The 13,069-nt window shown below is 44.1% G+C and overlaps 1 protein-coding gene across 1 annotated transcript in view; it reads left to right on the top strand.

Moving 5' to 3' along the window:
• LOC144492799 (dedicator of cytokinesis protein 11-like) overlaps positions 1 to 13,069 on the top strand; it is a 298,872-nt gene that overhangs the window by 151,936 nt on the left and 133,867 nt on the right. The window contains 3 exon segments of the mRNA XM_078211239.1: positions 5,849 to 5,964; positions 6,386 to 6,455; positions 12,387 to 12,512. Coding sequence (XP_078067365.1) covers positions 5,849 to 5,964; positions 6,386 to 6,455; positions 12,387 to 12,512 — 312 coding nt within the window.

Below are 13,069 nucleotides of genomic sequence, written 5' to 3' on the forward strand. Positions count from 1 at the left end.
CTGCACACACACGCATACAGTCAGGCAAGCATTGTTACACATGTGCGCACACAGGCATGCATTGTTACACACACACACACCCAGGCAAGCATTGCTACACACCCAGGCAAGCATTGCTACACACCCAGGCAAGCATTGCTACACACCCAGGCAAGCATTGTTACACACACGCACACTCAGGCAAACGTTACACATGCACGCACTCAGGCAAGCATTGTTACAGACACACACAATAAAAGTGCACATCCCAGCAGTTGAAGACCCCAGTACGCTCACTCATATAAATTCACACAACCACCACCCAACATGCAACACACAGCAGAAATAAACATTTCCAGCTGACTCACATGAATGGACCAACTGTGTGGTTTTGGTGGTTCTGAAAAGAAGTGAATATGAAATTCAGCATTAGATGACAAAGACGACTGGTTAAAATTCATATATGGTGTTTAATAGGATTGATTGTTTGCCCTTTCATCTGAACTTAGAGAGTGGGCATTTTGAGTATTCTGTCGACCATATTTGAGAGTTCTATCTGCCTGGCTCGCTCACCCAGACAGAATGATTAGTGTCACTCAGCACTGCCCTCTCCCTGTTTTATTCTACAGAAGCTAACATTGGTCAATGGCTGCTTCAGGGTGAACCTCAGCACAGTCAGCAGATGTGTCTGCTGCTTCCTCAATGCACGCTTTGATTTTGTTGTGACCACTACATCCAGTCAATGGTCCAAAGTAATTAGACATTTTAATGATTTGTTATTTCAATGATGCCATCGCCCTCTGTCTGGTGAATTGAAAATCCTTGTCCCTGGCTATGATTCTCGCTCTTGCCTTCCTCCACTCTGTTTCTGTTGCCTTATTTGCATTCTTTATTTCCTGCTGGATATATGGATGTGGGAGATCAGAAAATAGGTGGGCTTAAGTCGTGCTTAAAATACTTAAGGTGAGATTTTCTCTGATGTTGGCAAAGATCAACGTCAGGCAAGAGAAGTGGTGTTGAGCGTGCTATCAGCAATGGGCACTTTTTCTAAGTGCGGTACTTTGAAGAAACAGATTGCGGGCATGAGTTCCACACCCGTTTGCTGATGGGTAGCCTCTGATTCACCCACCCTGCAATCACCTCATGCTTTGGTGATCAGTGCACCACATTTAATAGTTGTCCCTGCAAACAGCCAGCACACTTGCTGATGGGAAGCCACAGCTGTGAAAGTGAAGAAGCATATTGCCTTGAAATTCACTGGCATCTCACTGGAACAGCTACTGGATGCAGTGGAGGCTCCCCGCGATGTGCTATACCTGTGCTCTGGGCAAAGACCTGTCAGCAAGATCACCAATCCAGCACAGGAAGTGGTAGCATCAGTGATGAGTGCTAACACCTTGCAGGAGAGGATAGCCATTCAGTGCTACAAGAAGATGAATGATCTCTTTCATTTTTCCTTCCAAATCCCTATGGTGCCAAATCCTGCAGAAGGTGGCAGATGTGACCAATCATTTTCTTGAACTTATGTAGTCTTTGGCGACACTGGTTCTCGGATATCTGTCGGTATGTTAGATGCCGTCTGTAGACCCTGGGTCTAGCGAGGTGCCTTGGAGCGACAGTTCCGGGGAGTTCATCCTCTGCATGCGGAACAGGTCCTGCCACCCTTTCCTCATCACGGTTCTGCTCCTGCCTTTGGCAAGCTAGGTGACTCTGTCAAAATCATCTTCTCTCCTGCCTATGAGTGAGAAGAATGACAGTGAAATCGGCAGCAACAAAACCAGAAAATGCTGGAAAATCTCATCTGTGGAGAGAGAATAGAGCTAACGTTTTGATTCTGGATGATCCTTTGAGCTCTGACAAGGGGTATCCAGTCTTGAAGCATTGGCTCTATTCTCTCTCCACAGATGCTGTCAGATCTACTGAGACTTTCCAGCATTTTCTGTTTTTGTTTCAGATTCTAGCATCCGCAGCATTTTGCTTTTATCTAAGTGAAATCAGGCTCCATGTTCTGTACATTGTCCTCAGAGGCTTGATGGTTAGCATTCGTCTTCTATGGACCTCTCTTTGCTCATTCATCATCTGAAGCAACTTCTCAAAGCCCACTGACTCACATTCCAATCATCACATTGACACCCAGTCTTGACTTCACTTCTGCTTTGGGAACCCCACACTAACCTTGCTGCATACCACATGACCGTGTGACCACAGCTTTGGTCACTGTCCAGAGCTTCACTCGAACACCTTGTGTTCAACCTGGTCTCTAGGGGGCACTTGGTTGTGTGCTGAGGTTCATATTGACAAGGATTAGGAGCACTTTCCTCGGGCAGTGTGCCATTGCTAACTTTCTAAAGGAGTATTGTAGCTTATCCATTCAGGCAACAGTTCAGCCACTTATCTTCCCTCTGCGACGCCCTTCTGAGAAACTCATGGGTCAGCAACAGAAAGCATTTTCACGAATGGAGCTGTTCACACTTGACAGTCACCCACCACCACACCCCCACACTAATCTCACCTGACTACCTGCCCTGGAACCCTGCAGCCAACACCCCCCACCCCCCCACCCCAACACCCCGGAACCCTGCAGTCAATGCCCCCAGACTCCCTCGAGCCTTGCCCCAGCCTCCCTCAGAGTCAAGCCTGGTGACCCCTGAGTCAAACTCCAATACCCCTCCCCCTCCTGAATGCGCGGAGCCACTTCACGAGTGCTGCATTCACACCCAAGCTCCCCTTGGAGGTCTAATCACCAGGTGCACACTTTATGAAGTCAGGCGTGGTTCGCGCTGTCCTGACACCACATTGCCGTGGATGGATTATTTGACATGGGGGTGTGATTCCGACATCTGGTCCCGATAATGAGATACGAATGTGTTCCAAAGAGGTTCCTGACATTCAACGGTGGTAAAGGTGGCCTGCCACTGAAGGGGCAGAGGGGACGGTTTCAGCAAGCTTTTACGCTGACGTACAACATGACTTTGCACATCCCGTTTGGTAAGCCGACCCAATGTGAAAGGAGTGAAAAATCCCAGTCTCAGTGGGTTGGTTGAAGCAATTAAGTGAAGATAGCACGCAGGTCCTCTGTACATCTTAGATCTCTAATTTGTGCATTGAGAAGGCCTACGCCTGATTCAGGCAACACTGCAGCCACCTGGAGGTAGGCCTTGGAGATGATGGTGTCAGCAAAAATAGGGCAGCAAGTTGTATCCTGACACTTTCACCTTGTGACCTTCCCACCTCAACAGGCAGGAGACTTCCAAATCCCCACCTGCCGCACGATGTTATTAGACACATTAATCTCTCAGGTTAATTTGCAAGTGTCTGGGAGATTAATCTTGAATTCCAGAACAACCTGGAAGAGTTGTAACCCTCTTATAGATCATCCACCGTCTCGGGGGACCACATTCGAAAAACCTTATGGAATTTGTCCACAGAAATTCTTTCAAACTCCCAAACTCCCTCTGATCCCTGTTTTCCAATGGATCATTGGGGTTTTCAGTGAGTGAATGTGAGCTTAAAATAAAATCTGCCTGAGAACATTGCACACCAGAGATTCTGCCCAAATTTGGAGTGGAAATTTGTGAAGAGAAAGTTCGTACAGATGCAGCAACAAAATTCAGCTCATGCTTGCTCATGTAAGTCACTATGTCTCATATCTAATTCAAATAAAACTGAAAACTAAAAGACTATGCAAGTAGGTTATAGTAGCTGTCCTGCTATAAAACTGCTTTCAACAAAGCACTGCGTGTGAAGAGGTGCTGCCTGACATTACTCCTGAATGGGCGAGCTCTAAGTTTCAGCTTCTGTTCTGCTGCCCTCTAATGTACACTATCAGACTATAAAGAAACTGCCGCTTAGATTCTGTCTAATTGCATAGAGCTGTCTTAACCCGAGTTATAAATAACAAGATTGAGCTTAGAGGGATTGTGTAAGGAGAAACACTGGGTTTTGGCAATAGCTTGCACAGTTCAGAACAAGTTGGCACAGTGGAGACCAAGTATAAATCTTCCTGAATCTTTTCCTCCGGTCATGGATTCAAGTCCCACTGCAGAGACTTGAGCACAAAATTTGCACTGACATTCTCGGACTGCTGCTGAAGGAGTGCTGCACTGCCAGAGGAGCCATCTTTCTGATAAGACATTAAACCGAGGATCCATCAGGCCTCTCAAGATTTAAAAGATCCCTGCAGTTTTATGTCAAAGAAGTAGAGAGAACCTCGCCAGTGTCCTAGGCCAATATTTATCCTTCACCAACATTAATAAAACAGATTTATCTGGCTATTATCACATTTGCTACCATGTTTCTCACATTGCAGCAGTAACATCTTTGGTTGATCGATTGCTTAGCCATCTTGATTGATCTCTGCACTACTTTATCCAGTGTCCTGTTTTGTGATAAGAACTCTCAGCCTCCTTAACCAACATGATTCAAGAGTGTGGTTACCTCCACATTGGTAACATTTCCTTTTAACCATCACTGTCTGATTGCATCTGCTGTACCTTTTTGTTTTGTTGGTGGCTGAAATTATTTCCCGCTTGGATTCCACTTGGACCTCCTTCCATCTTTCCTCATTTGAATTTATCATCATGACACTCTATTCCCTTCTCCCTCCTGTGCTTACCTAACCTCCCCTGAAATGCATCTATACAATTCACTTCAACCACTACCTGTGGTTAGTGTGTTCCACAGTGTTGCCACTCCTTGGGTAAAAGATTTCTTCTCAATTCGCGACTTGATTTCTCGGTGACTATCTTATATTGATGGTCTCCAGTTTTGCTCTTCCCCGCAAGAGGAAACATTCTCTCTGTACCCACTCCATCAAAACCGTTCATTATTTTAAAGGTCACTACTAGATCGCCCCTCAATCTTTTTGCGAGAGAGAGGACACCCTGCCTGTTCATTTTCTCCTGATAGTCATGTGCATGGATGTCTGATTGCATCCTCTCCTATGCCTTTTTATTCTGTTAATAATATGAAGATCTGAATCGTAGGTAGTCATTAATATGTCACAGTTGATGGCAGTTCCATGGAATGTGTCACTGTCTAACAGAATATCCTGAGGAAAGTGTCATTATTTCTATGGCATACCTGCGGATATATCACTGTTTACAGGAGGTCTCTGGGAGTGTGTTAGTATTTATGAGGAGTCCAGGGAAGTGTGTCAGTAATTACAGGAAATTCTCAGGGCTGTGTCGATGTTTACAGGATTTTGGGTGTGTTTGATTTTGCAGATATTTACTGAAGGCAATTTTTATATTTTTTTCAAATCGGCAAAATTAAGCTTGTGCATTTTGAAACTTGAGTTTCACAATGAACTTAAACTAATTGTGAACTAAAGCAACCAATCAGTCCTGCTAGAGTAGCAACACTTGGCTTCTCAGCCAGGGTCTTTTTTTTTGCAAAAATACTCTTTATTCATAAAATATCTGAAAGAATGTTATAAACATTTCAAAATGGCCATCACACAAAATGCAATAATATTCATGATCTTTACATACACCATTTTACTCTCTGAGGTGCTTCAATACAGTCTGAGGTCCTTCTATACAACTTTACTCTCTGAGGTGCTTCAGTTCAGTCAAAGAAATGTTACAGACATTTCAAAATGGTCATTACAAACAGTGCAAAGGTATTTCAGTTGTCGACGTTGATCAAGTTGCACTCTGAGGTGCTTCCATACAATTGTGATACGTGTAATATTTGCTGTATACATTCATTGTGAGTCATACAACTCGAGGGGGTTCTGTGCAGTTCCATTACTGTGTGAAGTGTTGTGTTTATTATGCAAACTAGTACATTTTCAGATGAGTCCTAGATCGGAAAGCAGAGTGCTCATCTTTAAATGAGAGTAACTTGAGTTAACATTTTCTTGCAGTGCTTGCATGCCATGGACACCTGTGTGATGGTCAATTTCCTTCCAACAATCCTAAACCAGCTTCTCACAATCCTCACCAAAACCAGCCAGAGTGATGTTGCAGTAAATTCTACCAGGTAAATCATTTCCATGCATCCTTTCTGTCCATTGCCCTATCAGTCCCTCTCCCTCCCTTTCTATTTCAATTCTCCATTACCCCATCCAATCAGAAAGGAAAGGTTACTTGTGAAGTGAAGATTTCAGTGACTTTAGCAGTGTGTGTATTGCTTTGTACAAGTGTGTGTTGTCATCTGTGTGTGTGTGTGTGTTGTTCTGTGGTTTTGTGTATTTCTGAGTGTGTGTTATGCTACTATCTGCCTGTGTATGAGGTGTGCCTGTGTGTGTGAAGTACTGGTAAAAAGTGAAATATTAAGTTTTGTGTCTGTTTTGAGTAATGAGCCTCCACTGGCAGAGGGCCAGCTCCTGCTGATTTGTTTACAGGGCTCATGTTTTAACCTGTGCAATCCGTGAACACTGTTTTCCATGTTTCTCTTTCAGGGTAATAATACATATTGTGTCCAGATGTCATGAAGAGGGTCTGGACCATTATCCTCGATCGTATATCAAGGTATTTTATTTCTTAAGGAGGCATCAAGTTTTTCAGAGATTGGCATTGCTGTAATTGTGGACACTAGAATTTATTTTGATTTGATTTATTATCGTCACATGTATTGGGATACAGTGAAAAGTATTGTTTCTTGTGCGCTATACAGACAAAGCACACCATTCATAGGGTACATAGGGAGAAGGAGATATTCTGTTGAAGTTTTTGATCATGCACTCATCAAGACAGATGCAAGAATACCAAATTTCAAAGGGAACATCAATTTCTATTGCATGAGGGTGCTGATTGATTGGCAAGTGGACTCTGGTTGATGCATTGCTATTGACCATTTGTTGTTTTCCTCACCACCTGTAGTAGGCCCAGTCTGGCAGATATACCTTTCAGGACACGAGCATCTCAGTCAGTCTTGTTGCTACTGAGCCACTCTTCAGTTGGGGTCTGATGTTGCAGATGTATAGAACGTTGGTTCGGCCGCATTTGGGATACTGTGTCCAGTTCTGGTTGCCACACTGCCAGAAGGACGTGAAGGCTTTGGAGAGAGTGCAAAGGAGGTTTACCAGGATGCTGCCTGGTATGGAAGGGCTTAGTTATGAGGAGAGATTAGGTAAACTAGGGTTGTTCTCACTGGAAAGACAGAGGATGAGGGGTGACCTAACAGAGGTGTATAAAATTATGAAAGGCATAGATAGGGTGAACGGTGGGAAGCTTTTTCCCAGGTCGGTGGTGACGTTCACGAGCGGTCATAGGTTCAAGGTGAGGGGGGGGAGGTTTAACATGGATATCAGAAGGACGTATTTTACACAGAGGGTGGTGGGGGCCTGGAATGTGCTGCCGGGCAAGGTGGTGGAGGCGGGTACACTGGGTACGTTTAAGACTTATCTAGATAGCCACATGAATGGAGTGGGAATGGAGGGATACAAAAGAATGGTCTAGTTTGGACCAGGGAGCGGTGCGGGCTTGGAGGGCCAAAGGGCCTGTTCCTGTGCTCTATTGTTCTTTGTTCTTGTTCAAAATGGACTTTGAAGTGCCCCACACAGAGTATATTGTTGTCACCCTCAGTGTTTCCTCCAATTGATGTTCAAGATAGAGAACTAATGATTCATCAGCCGTGGGATGGGGTTGGCAGTATCACAATCACAGAATCATGCAGTGCAGAAGAGGTCCTTCAGCTCATCAAGTCTGCACCAATACATGAGAACCACCTAACCTACCCACCTAATCCCATTTACCAGCACTTGGACCATAGCTTTGAATGTTATGACATGCCAAGTGCTCATCCAGGTACTTTTTAAAGGATGTGAGGCAACCTGCTTCCACCACCCTCCCAGGCAGCACATTCCAGAATGGCACCACCGTCTGGGTTAAAAAGGTTTTTCCTCATATCCCCACTAAACCTCCTGCCTCTCATCTTGAACTTGTAAGGGGAACAGCTGTACCCTATCCACCCTGCCCATGACCCTCATTACCTTGTACACTTTAATCAGGTCGCGCTTCAGTCTTCTCTGCTCCAACGAAAACAACCCACGTCTTTCTTCATAACTTAAATGTTCCATCCCAGGCAGAATCCTGGTGAATCTCCTCTGCACCCCCTCCAGTACAATCACATCCTCCTGATAGCATTGGGACCAGCTGTGGCCTTACCAAAGTTCTAGACAACGCCAACAGGACTTCTCCGCTTTTGTAATCTGTGCCTTGATTGATAAAGGCAAGTGTCCCATATGCCTTTATCACCACCCTACTAACATGCCCTTCCACTTGCAGAGATCTGTGGACAAACATGCCAAGATCCCTTTGTCCCTCAGAACATCTCAGTGTTGAGTACATTGAGTACTTCCTTGTCAAATTATTCTTTCCAATGTGTATCTATCACCTTAGACTTATCAGGTTAAGTTCCATCTGCCATTTATCTGCCCATTTGACCATCCCATCTATATCTTCCTATAACTTCACTGTTAATCACCCAACCAATCTTTGTGTCACCTGCAAGCTTATTAATCCCATCCACCACATAGTCATCTATGTCGTTATATAAATGATGGATAATAGGGGACCCAGCACAGACCCATGCAGAACACAACTGGACCCTGGCTTCCAGTCCTGAAAGAGCCTTCTGTCATCATTCTCAAGCTCCTACAATGAAGCCAAATTTGAATCCATTGTATCAAATTACCCTCTTTCTCATGTGCATTTACCTTCTTTATAAGTATCCTCTGTGGGACCTTGTCAAAGGCTTTGCTAAAATCCATATAAACGTCATCAACTGCACTACTCTCAACCACACAGCTGCTCACCTCCTCAAAACAAATCAGTCAAATTTGTTATGCATAACCTCCCTCTGCTGAAGCTATGCTGACTATCCCTGATCAAGCCTTGCCACTCTGAGTGGAGATAGATTCTCTCCTTCAGAATTTTCTCCAAGAGCTTCCCTACCATTGATGTGAAACTCACTGGTCAGTAGTTCCCTGGCTTGTCTCTACAACCTTTCTTAAATAGTGGAACCACATTAGCTGTTCTTCAGTCCTCTGGCACCACCCCTATGATGTGGAGATGCCGGCGTTGGACTACCAAATAAACCTGTTGGACTTTAACCTGGTGTTGTGAGACTTCTTACTGTGACAACCCTATGGCCAGAGAGGAATTAGAAATTTGGGGCAGAGCCCCTACAAATTCCTTCCTTGCCCCCACAACAGCCTGGGACAATTTCATTCGGACCTAGAGATTTGTCCACTTTTAAGCCTGCCAACCCCTCAAATACCTTGTCACTCCCTATGCCAATTTGCTCAAGAACCTTGCAATCTCTCTCACTGAGTTCAATACCTTCATCCTCATTCTATTGGGTAAAGGCAGGTGTGAAGTATTCGTTCAACACTCTACCGATGTCCTCTGGCTCCACCCAAAATCTGCTCTCTCCTTATCCAAAACATTTTTTTGCAACTTGTCTATTTCTTCATCCATAACAAACTTAAATTGTACCATGTTGTGATCACTATCACTAAAATGCTCCCTCACCACCAACTCAACTACCTGTCCAGTTTCATGCCCCAGAATTTGGTCCAGCACCGCTGTTTCCTTTGTTGGACCCTCTACATACTGGCTTAAAAGGTTCTCCTTTTCACATTTCGAAAAATCCACTCCATCCAAGCCCTTAACATTATGTCTATTCCAATTAATGTTGGGAAAGTTGAAATCACCTAATATTTTTATTGATTTTACACATCTCCGTGAATTGTGCACATATTCTGCAATTTCCTGCTGACTATCTGGGGCTTTATAATAAATACCTAGCAATGTGGTTGCACCTTTCTTATTCTTAAGCTCTACCACAGAGCTTCATTTGATGCTCCTCCAAGATTTCATCTTTTCTCACTGCAGTAACTAACTCCTTAACTAATAATGTAATGCTTCCTTTTCTTTTACCCCCTCCCCTGTTTTGACTGAAGATTCTATATCCTGGAATATTGAGTTGCCAGTCCTGTTCCTCCCTCAGCCATGTGTTTGTGATGGCTACTATATCACACTTCCACATATCAATCATCACCCTTAACTCATCCGTTTTACCTGCAATATTCCTGGTATTAAAATAGAGGCCATCCAGGCTGGCCATACTCCCTTGAAACTTAATATAGCTGTACTCCCTCTGACTTGATTCTTTTAATGTATTATGTTTAATGTATTATGTATTCTGCTAACAGTCTGTGTCCCTTCCTCCTTCCAAATTAGTTTAAACTCCTCCCAACAGCACTAGTAAAATGTCCTGTAAGGATGTTAGTCCTGCTCTGGTTCAGATGAAGATCATCCTACTTGTACAGTCCCCACCTTCCCCAGAAACAGTCCCAGTGATCCAGGAATCTAATATCCTCCCTCCTGTAATAACTCATCTGCGCTGGTAGTTGGCAGTCATCAAGTGGTTTCCTTTCCTATATTTGGGGTGGCATGTTTGCACAGTGGTTAGCACTGCTGCCCCACAGCGCCAGGGACCTGGATTCAATTCCGGCTCCGGTTGACTGTGCGAAATTTCCTTGTTCTCCCTGTGCCTGCGTGGGTTTCCTCCAGGTGCTCCAGTTTCCTTCCACACTCCAAAGATGTGCAGGTTAGGTGGATTGGCCATGCTAAATTGACCCTTAGTGTCAGAGGATTAGCAGGGGGTAAATACGTGGGGTTACGAGGATTAGGCCTGGGTGGGATTGTTGTTGGTGCAAGCTCGATGGGCCAAATGGCCCCCTTCTGCATTGTAGGTATTCTATAATTCAATGATTCTATAATTGACATGATGCTATGAGGCACAACCGGGTATAGAGTTGCATGTTGGCAACTCCCTCTTGACGCTATACCACAGTGCCTCCACCTCTGATGGGTCTATCCTGCTAGTGGACATACCCAGGGAAGATGATGGTGGCATCTGGGACATTATCTGTAAAATCGGTTTCTGTGAATATGACTATGTGAGGCTGTTGCTTAACTAACCTGTGAGACAGCTCTCCCAATTCTGGAACAAGCTCCCAGAGGTTCGAAAGAGGTCTTTTCGGGGTCAACAGGGCTGGATTTGCCGGTGTCATTTCCGATGCTTAGGTTGACAGTGGGTGGTCCATCTAGTTTCATACCTTTTTGTCTTTGTACTGGTTTGATACATCAAGTGGTTTGCTGGGCTATTTTAGAGAGCATTAAAGACACAACCAGGGGACCAGGATATTCTTAAAGTAGAAAAAGTGCAGAAGAGATTTACTAGGATGTTACCGGGACTTGATGGTTTGAGTTATAAGGAGAGGCTGGATAGACTGGGACTTTCTTCTCTCGAGCGTAGAAGGCTGAGGGGTGATCTTATAGAGGTCTACAAAATAATGACGGGCATAAATCAGCTAGATAGTCAATATCTTTTCCTAAAGGTAGGGGAGTCTAAAACTAGAGGGCATAGGTTTAGGTGAGAGGGGAGAGATACAAAAGGGTCCAGAGGGGCAATTTTTTCACGCAGAGGGTGGTGAGTGTCTGGAACAAGCTGCCAGATGTAGTAGTAGAGGCGGGTACAATTTTGTCTTTTAAAAAGCATTTAGACAGTTACATGGGTAAGATGGGTATACAGGGATATGGGCCAAATGCAGACAATTGGGACTAGCTTAGGGGTTTAAAAAAAAAAGGGTGGCTTGGACAAGTTGGGCCATGCTGTAAACCTCTATGACTCTATGAACCACATTGCTGTAGGCCTGGAGTCACACTAGGCCAGACCAAGTTAGGACACTAGATTTCCTTCCTTAACCAGATGGAACTGGATGGGTATTTATGACAATTGACAATGGACAAGGGTTTCATGGTCACCATGAGTCATAGAGGTTTACAGCATGGAAACAGGCCCTCTGCCCAACTTGTCCATGCCGCCCTTTTTTTTAAAACCCCAAAGCTAATCCCAATTGCCTGCATTTGGCCCATATTTCTCTATACCCATCTTACCCATGTAACTATCTAAATGCTTTTTAAAAGACAAAATTGTACCCACCTCCACTTCTACCTCTGGCAGCTTATTCCAGACACTCACCACCCTCTGTGTGAAAATATTGCCCCTCTGGACACTTTTGTATCTCTCACCTTAAACCTATGCCCTCTAGTTTTAGACTCCCCTATCTTTGACTAGCTTTTAATTCCATAATTATTAGTTGAATTTAAATTCCATTAGCTGCTGTGGTGGGATTTGAACCCATGTCCCTAGAGCATCAGCCCAGGCCATCTAATTGCTAGTCCATTAATGTTTCCACCAACCACTAGACTGACGTGCCGCATCTGGTTGAGCCCAGCCATGATGTTTCCTTCCATGATTAGCTGGATCAAATTCTGCCCAATATCTTGGGTTGATGACTTTGCACTGTTGACTAAGTTATTCCACGGCAGGTTCGAGGGTCTCAGAGGGCTAACTGAATCTTTCCACTGACTTATTCTGCACTTCAGTATGTTTTCAGGATGGGCCAATACACGACTGCAGAAAACAAGACAACACATGAAGAGCTCGCAAAGTCTATTATTGTAATCCTGAAACAATCTGCAGATTTTCTCACCATCAACAAACTGCTGAAGGTTAGTGCTGTCTTTGTCAGAACTGCAGATACAGCCTTTCAGCCATTTTATTGCCTTCCTTTAAACAAAGAAATAAATAATGTCCAAAATTAACAATTATCATATGGTGTAATTTATTCATTGCTGAGCAGTGGTTGAGAAGGGGCCTTTGTCATGTTACCCCTTTAAAGTGTGACAATACTGTGCCTTTAAGAACTGGATTTACATCATATTTTTTGTGAAGCGAATATTTTAAACTTTAGCTCTGATTACTGTGCCAATTTGTCTGCTCCAGGCAGCCCACCTGCTGAGAATGCAGAAGAATAATTGCTCTTAGTTATTGGGGTGTTTGATTTAACCTGAATTAATGTAGTTTTTTTGGGTTGTCCCCTGGGGTTTCAGAGTAGAGTTTAACTAGGTTGATTAACATGAGTGCATCATGTGCTAAAGGGAGGAGCTAGGCTCACAGAGGGAAAAAAGCAGGCAGTTTCTATTTAGAGTCAGAGTTTTACAGCATGGGAATAGGCCCTTCGGCCCAACTTGTCCATGCCGCCTTTTTTTTTAAAATCCCTAAGCTA

Source organism: Mustelus asterias, chromosome 4, assembly GCF_964213995.1.
Source record: "Mustelus asterias chromosome 4, sMusAst1.hap1.1, whole genome shotgun sequence".
In the NCBI taxonomy this organism is placed as follows: Eukaryota; Metazoa; Chordata; class Chondrichthyes; order Carcharhiniformes; family Triakidae; genus Mustelus; species Mustelus asterias.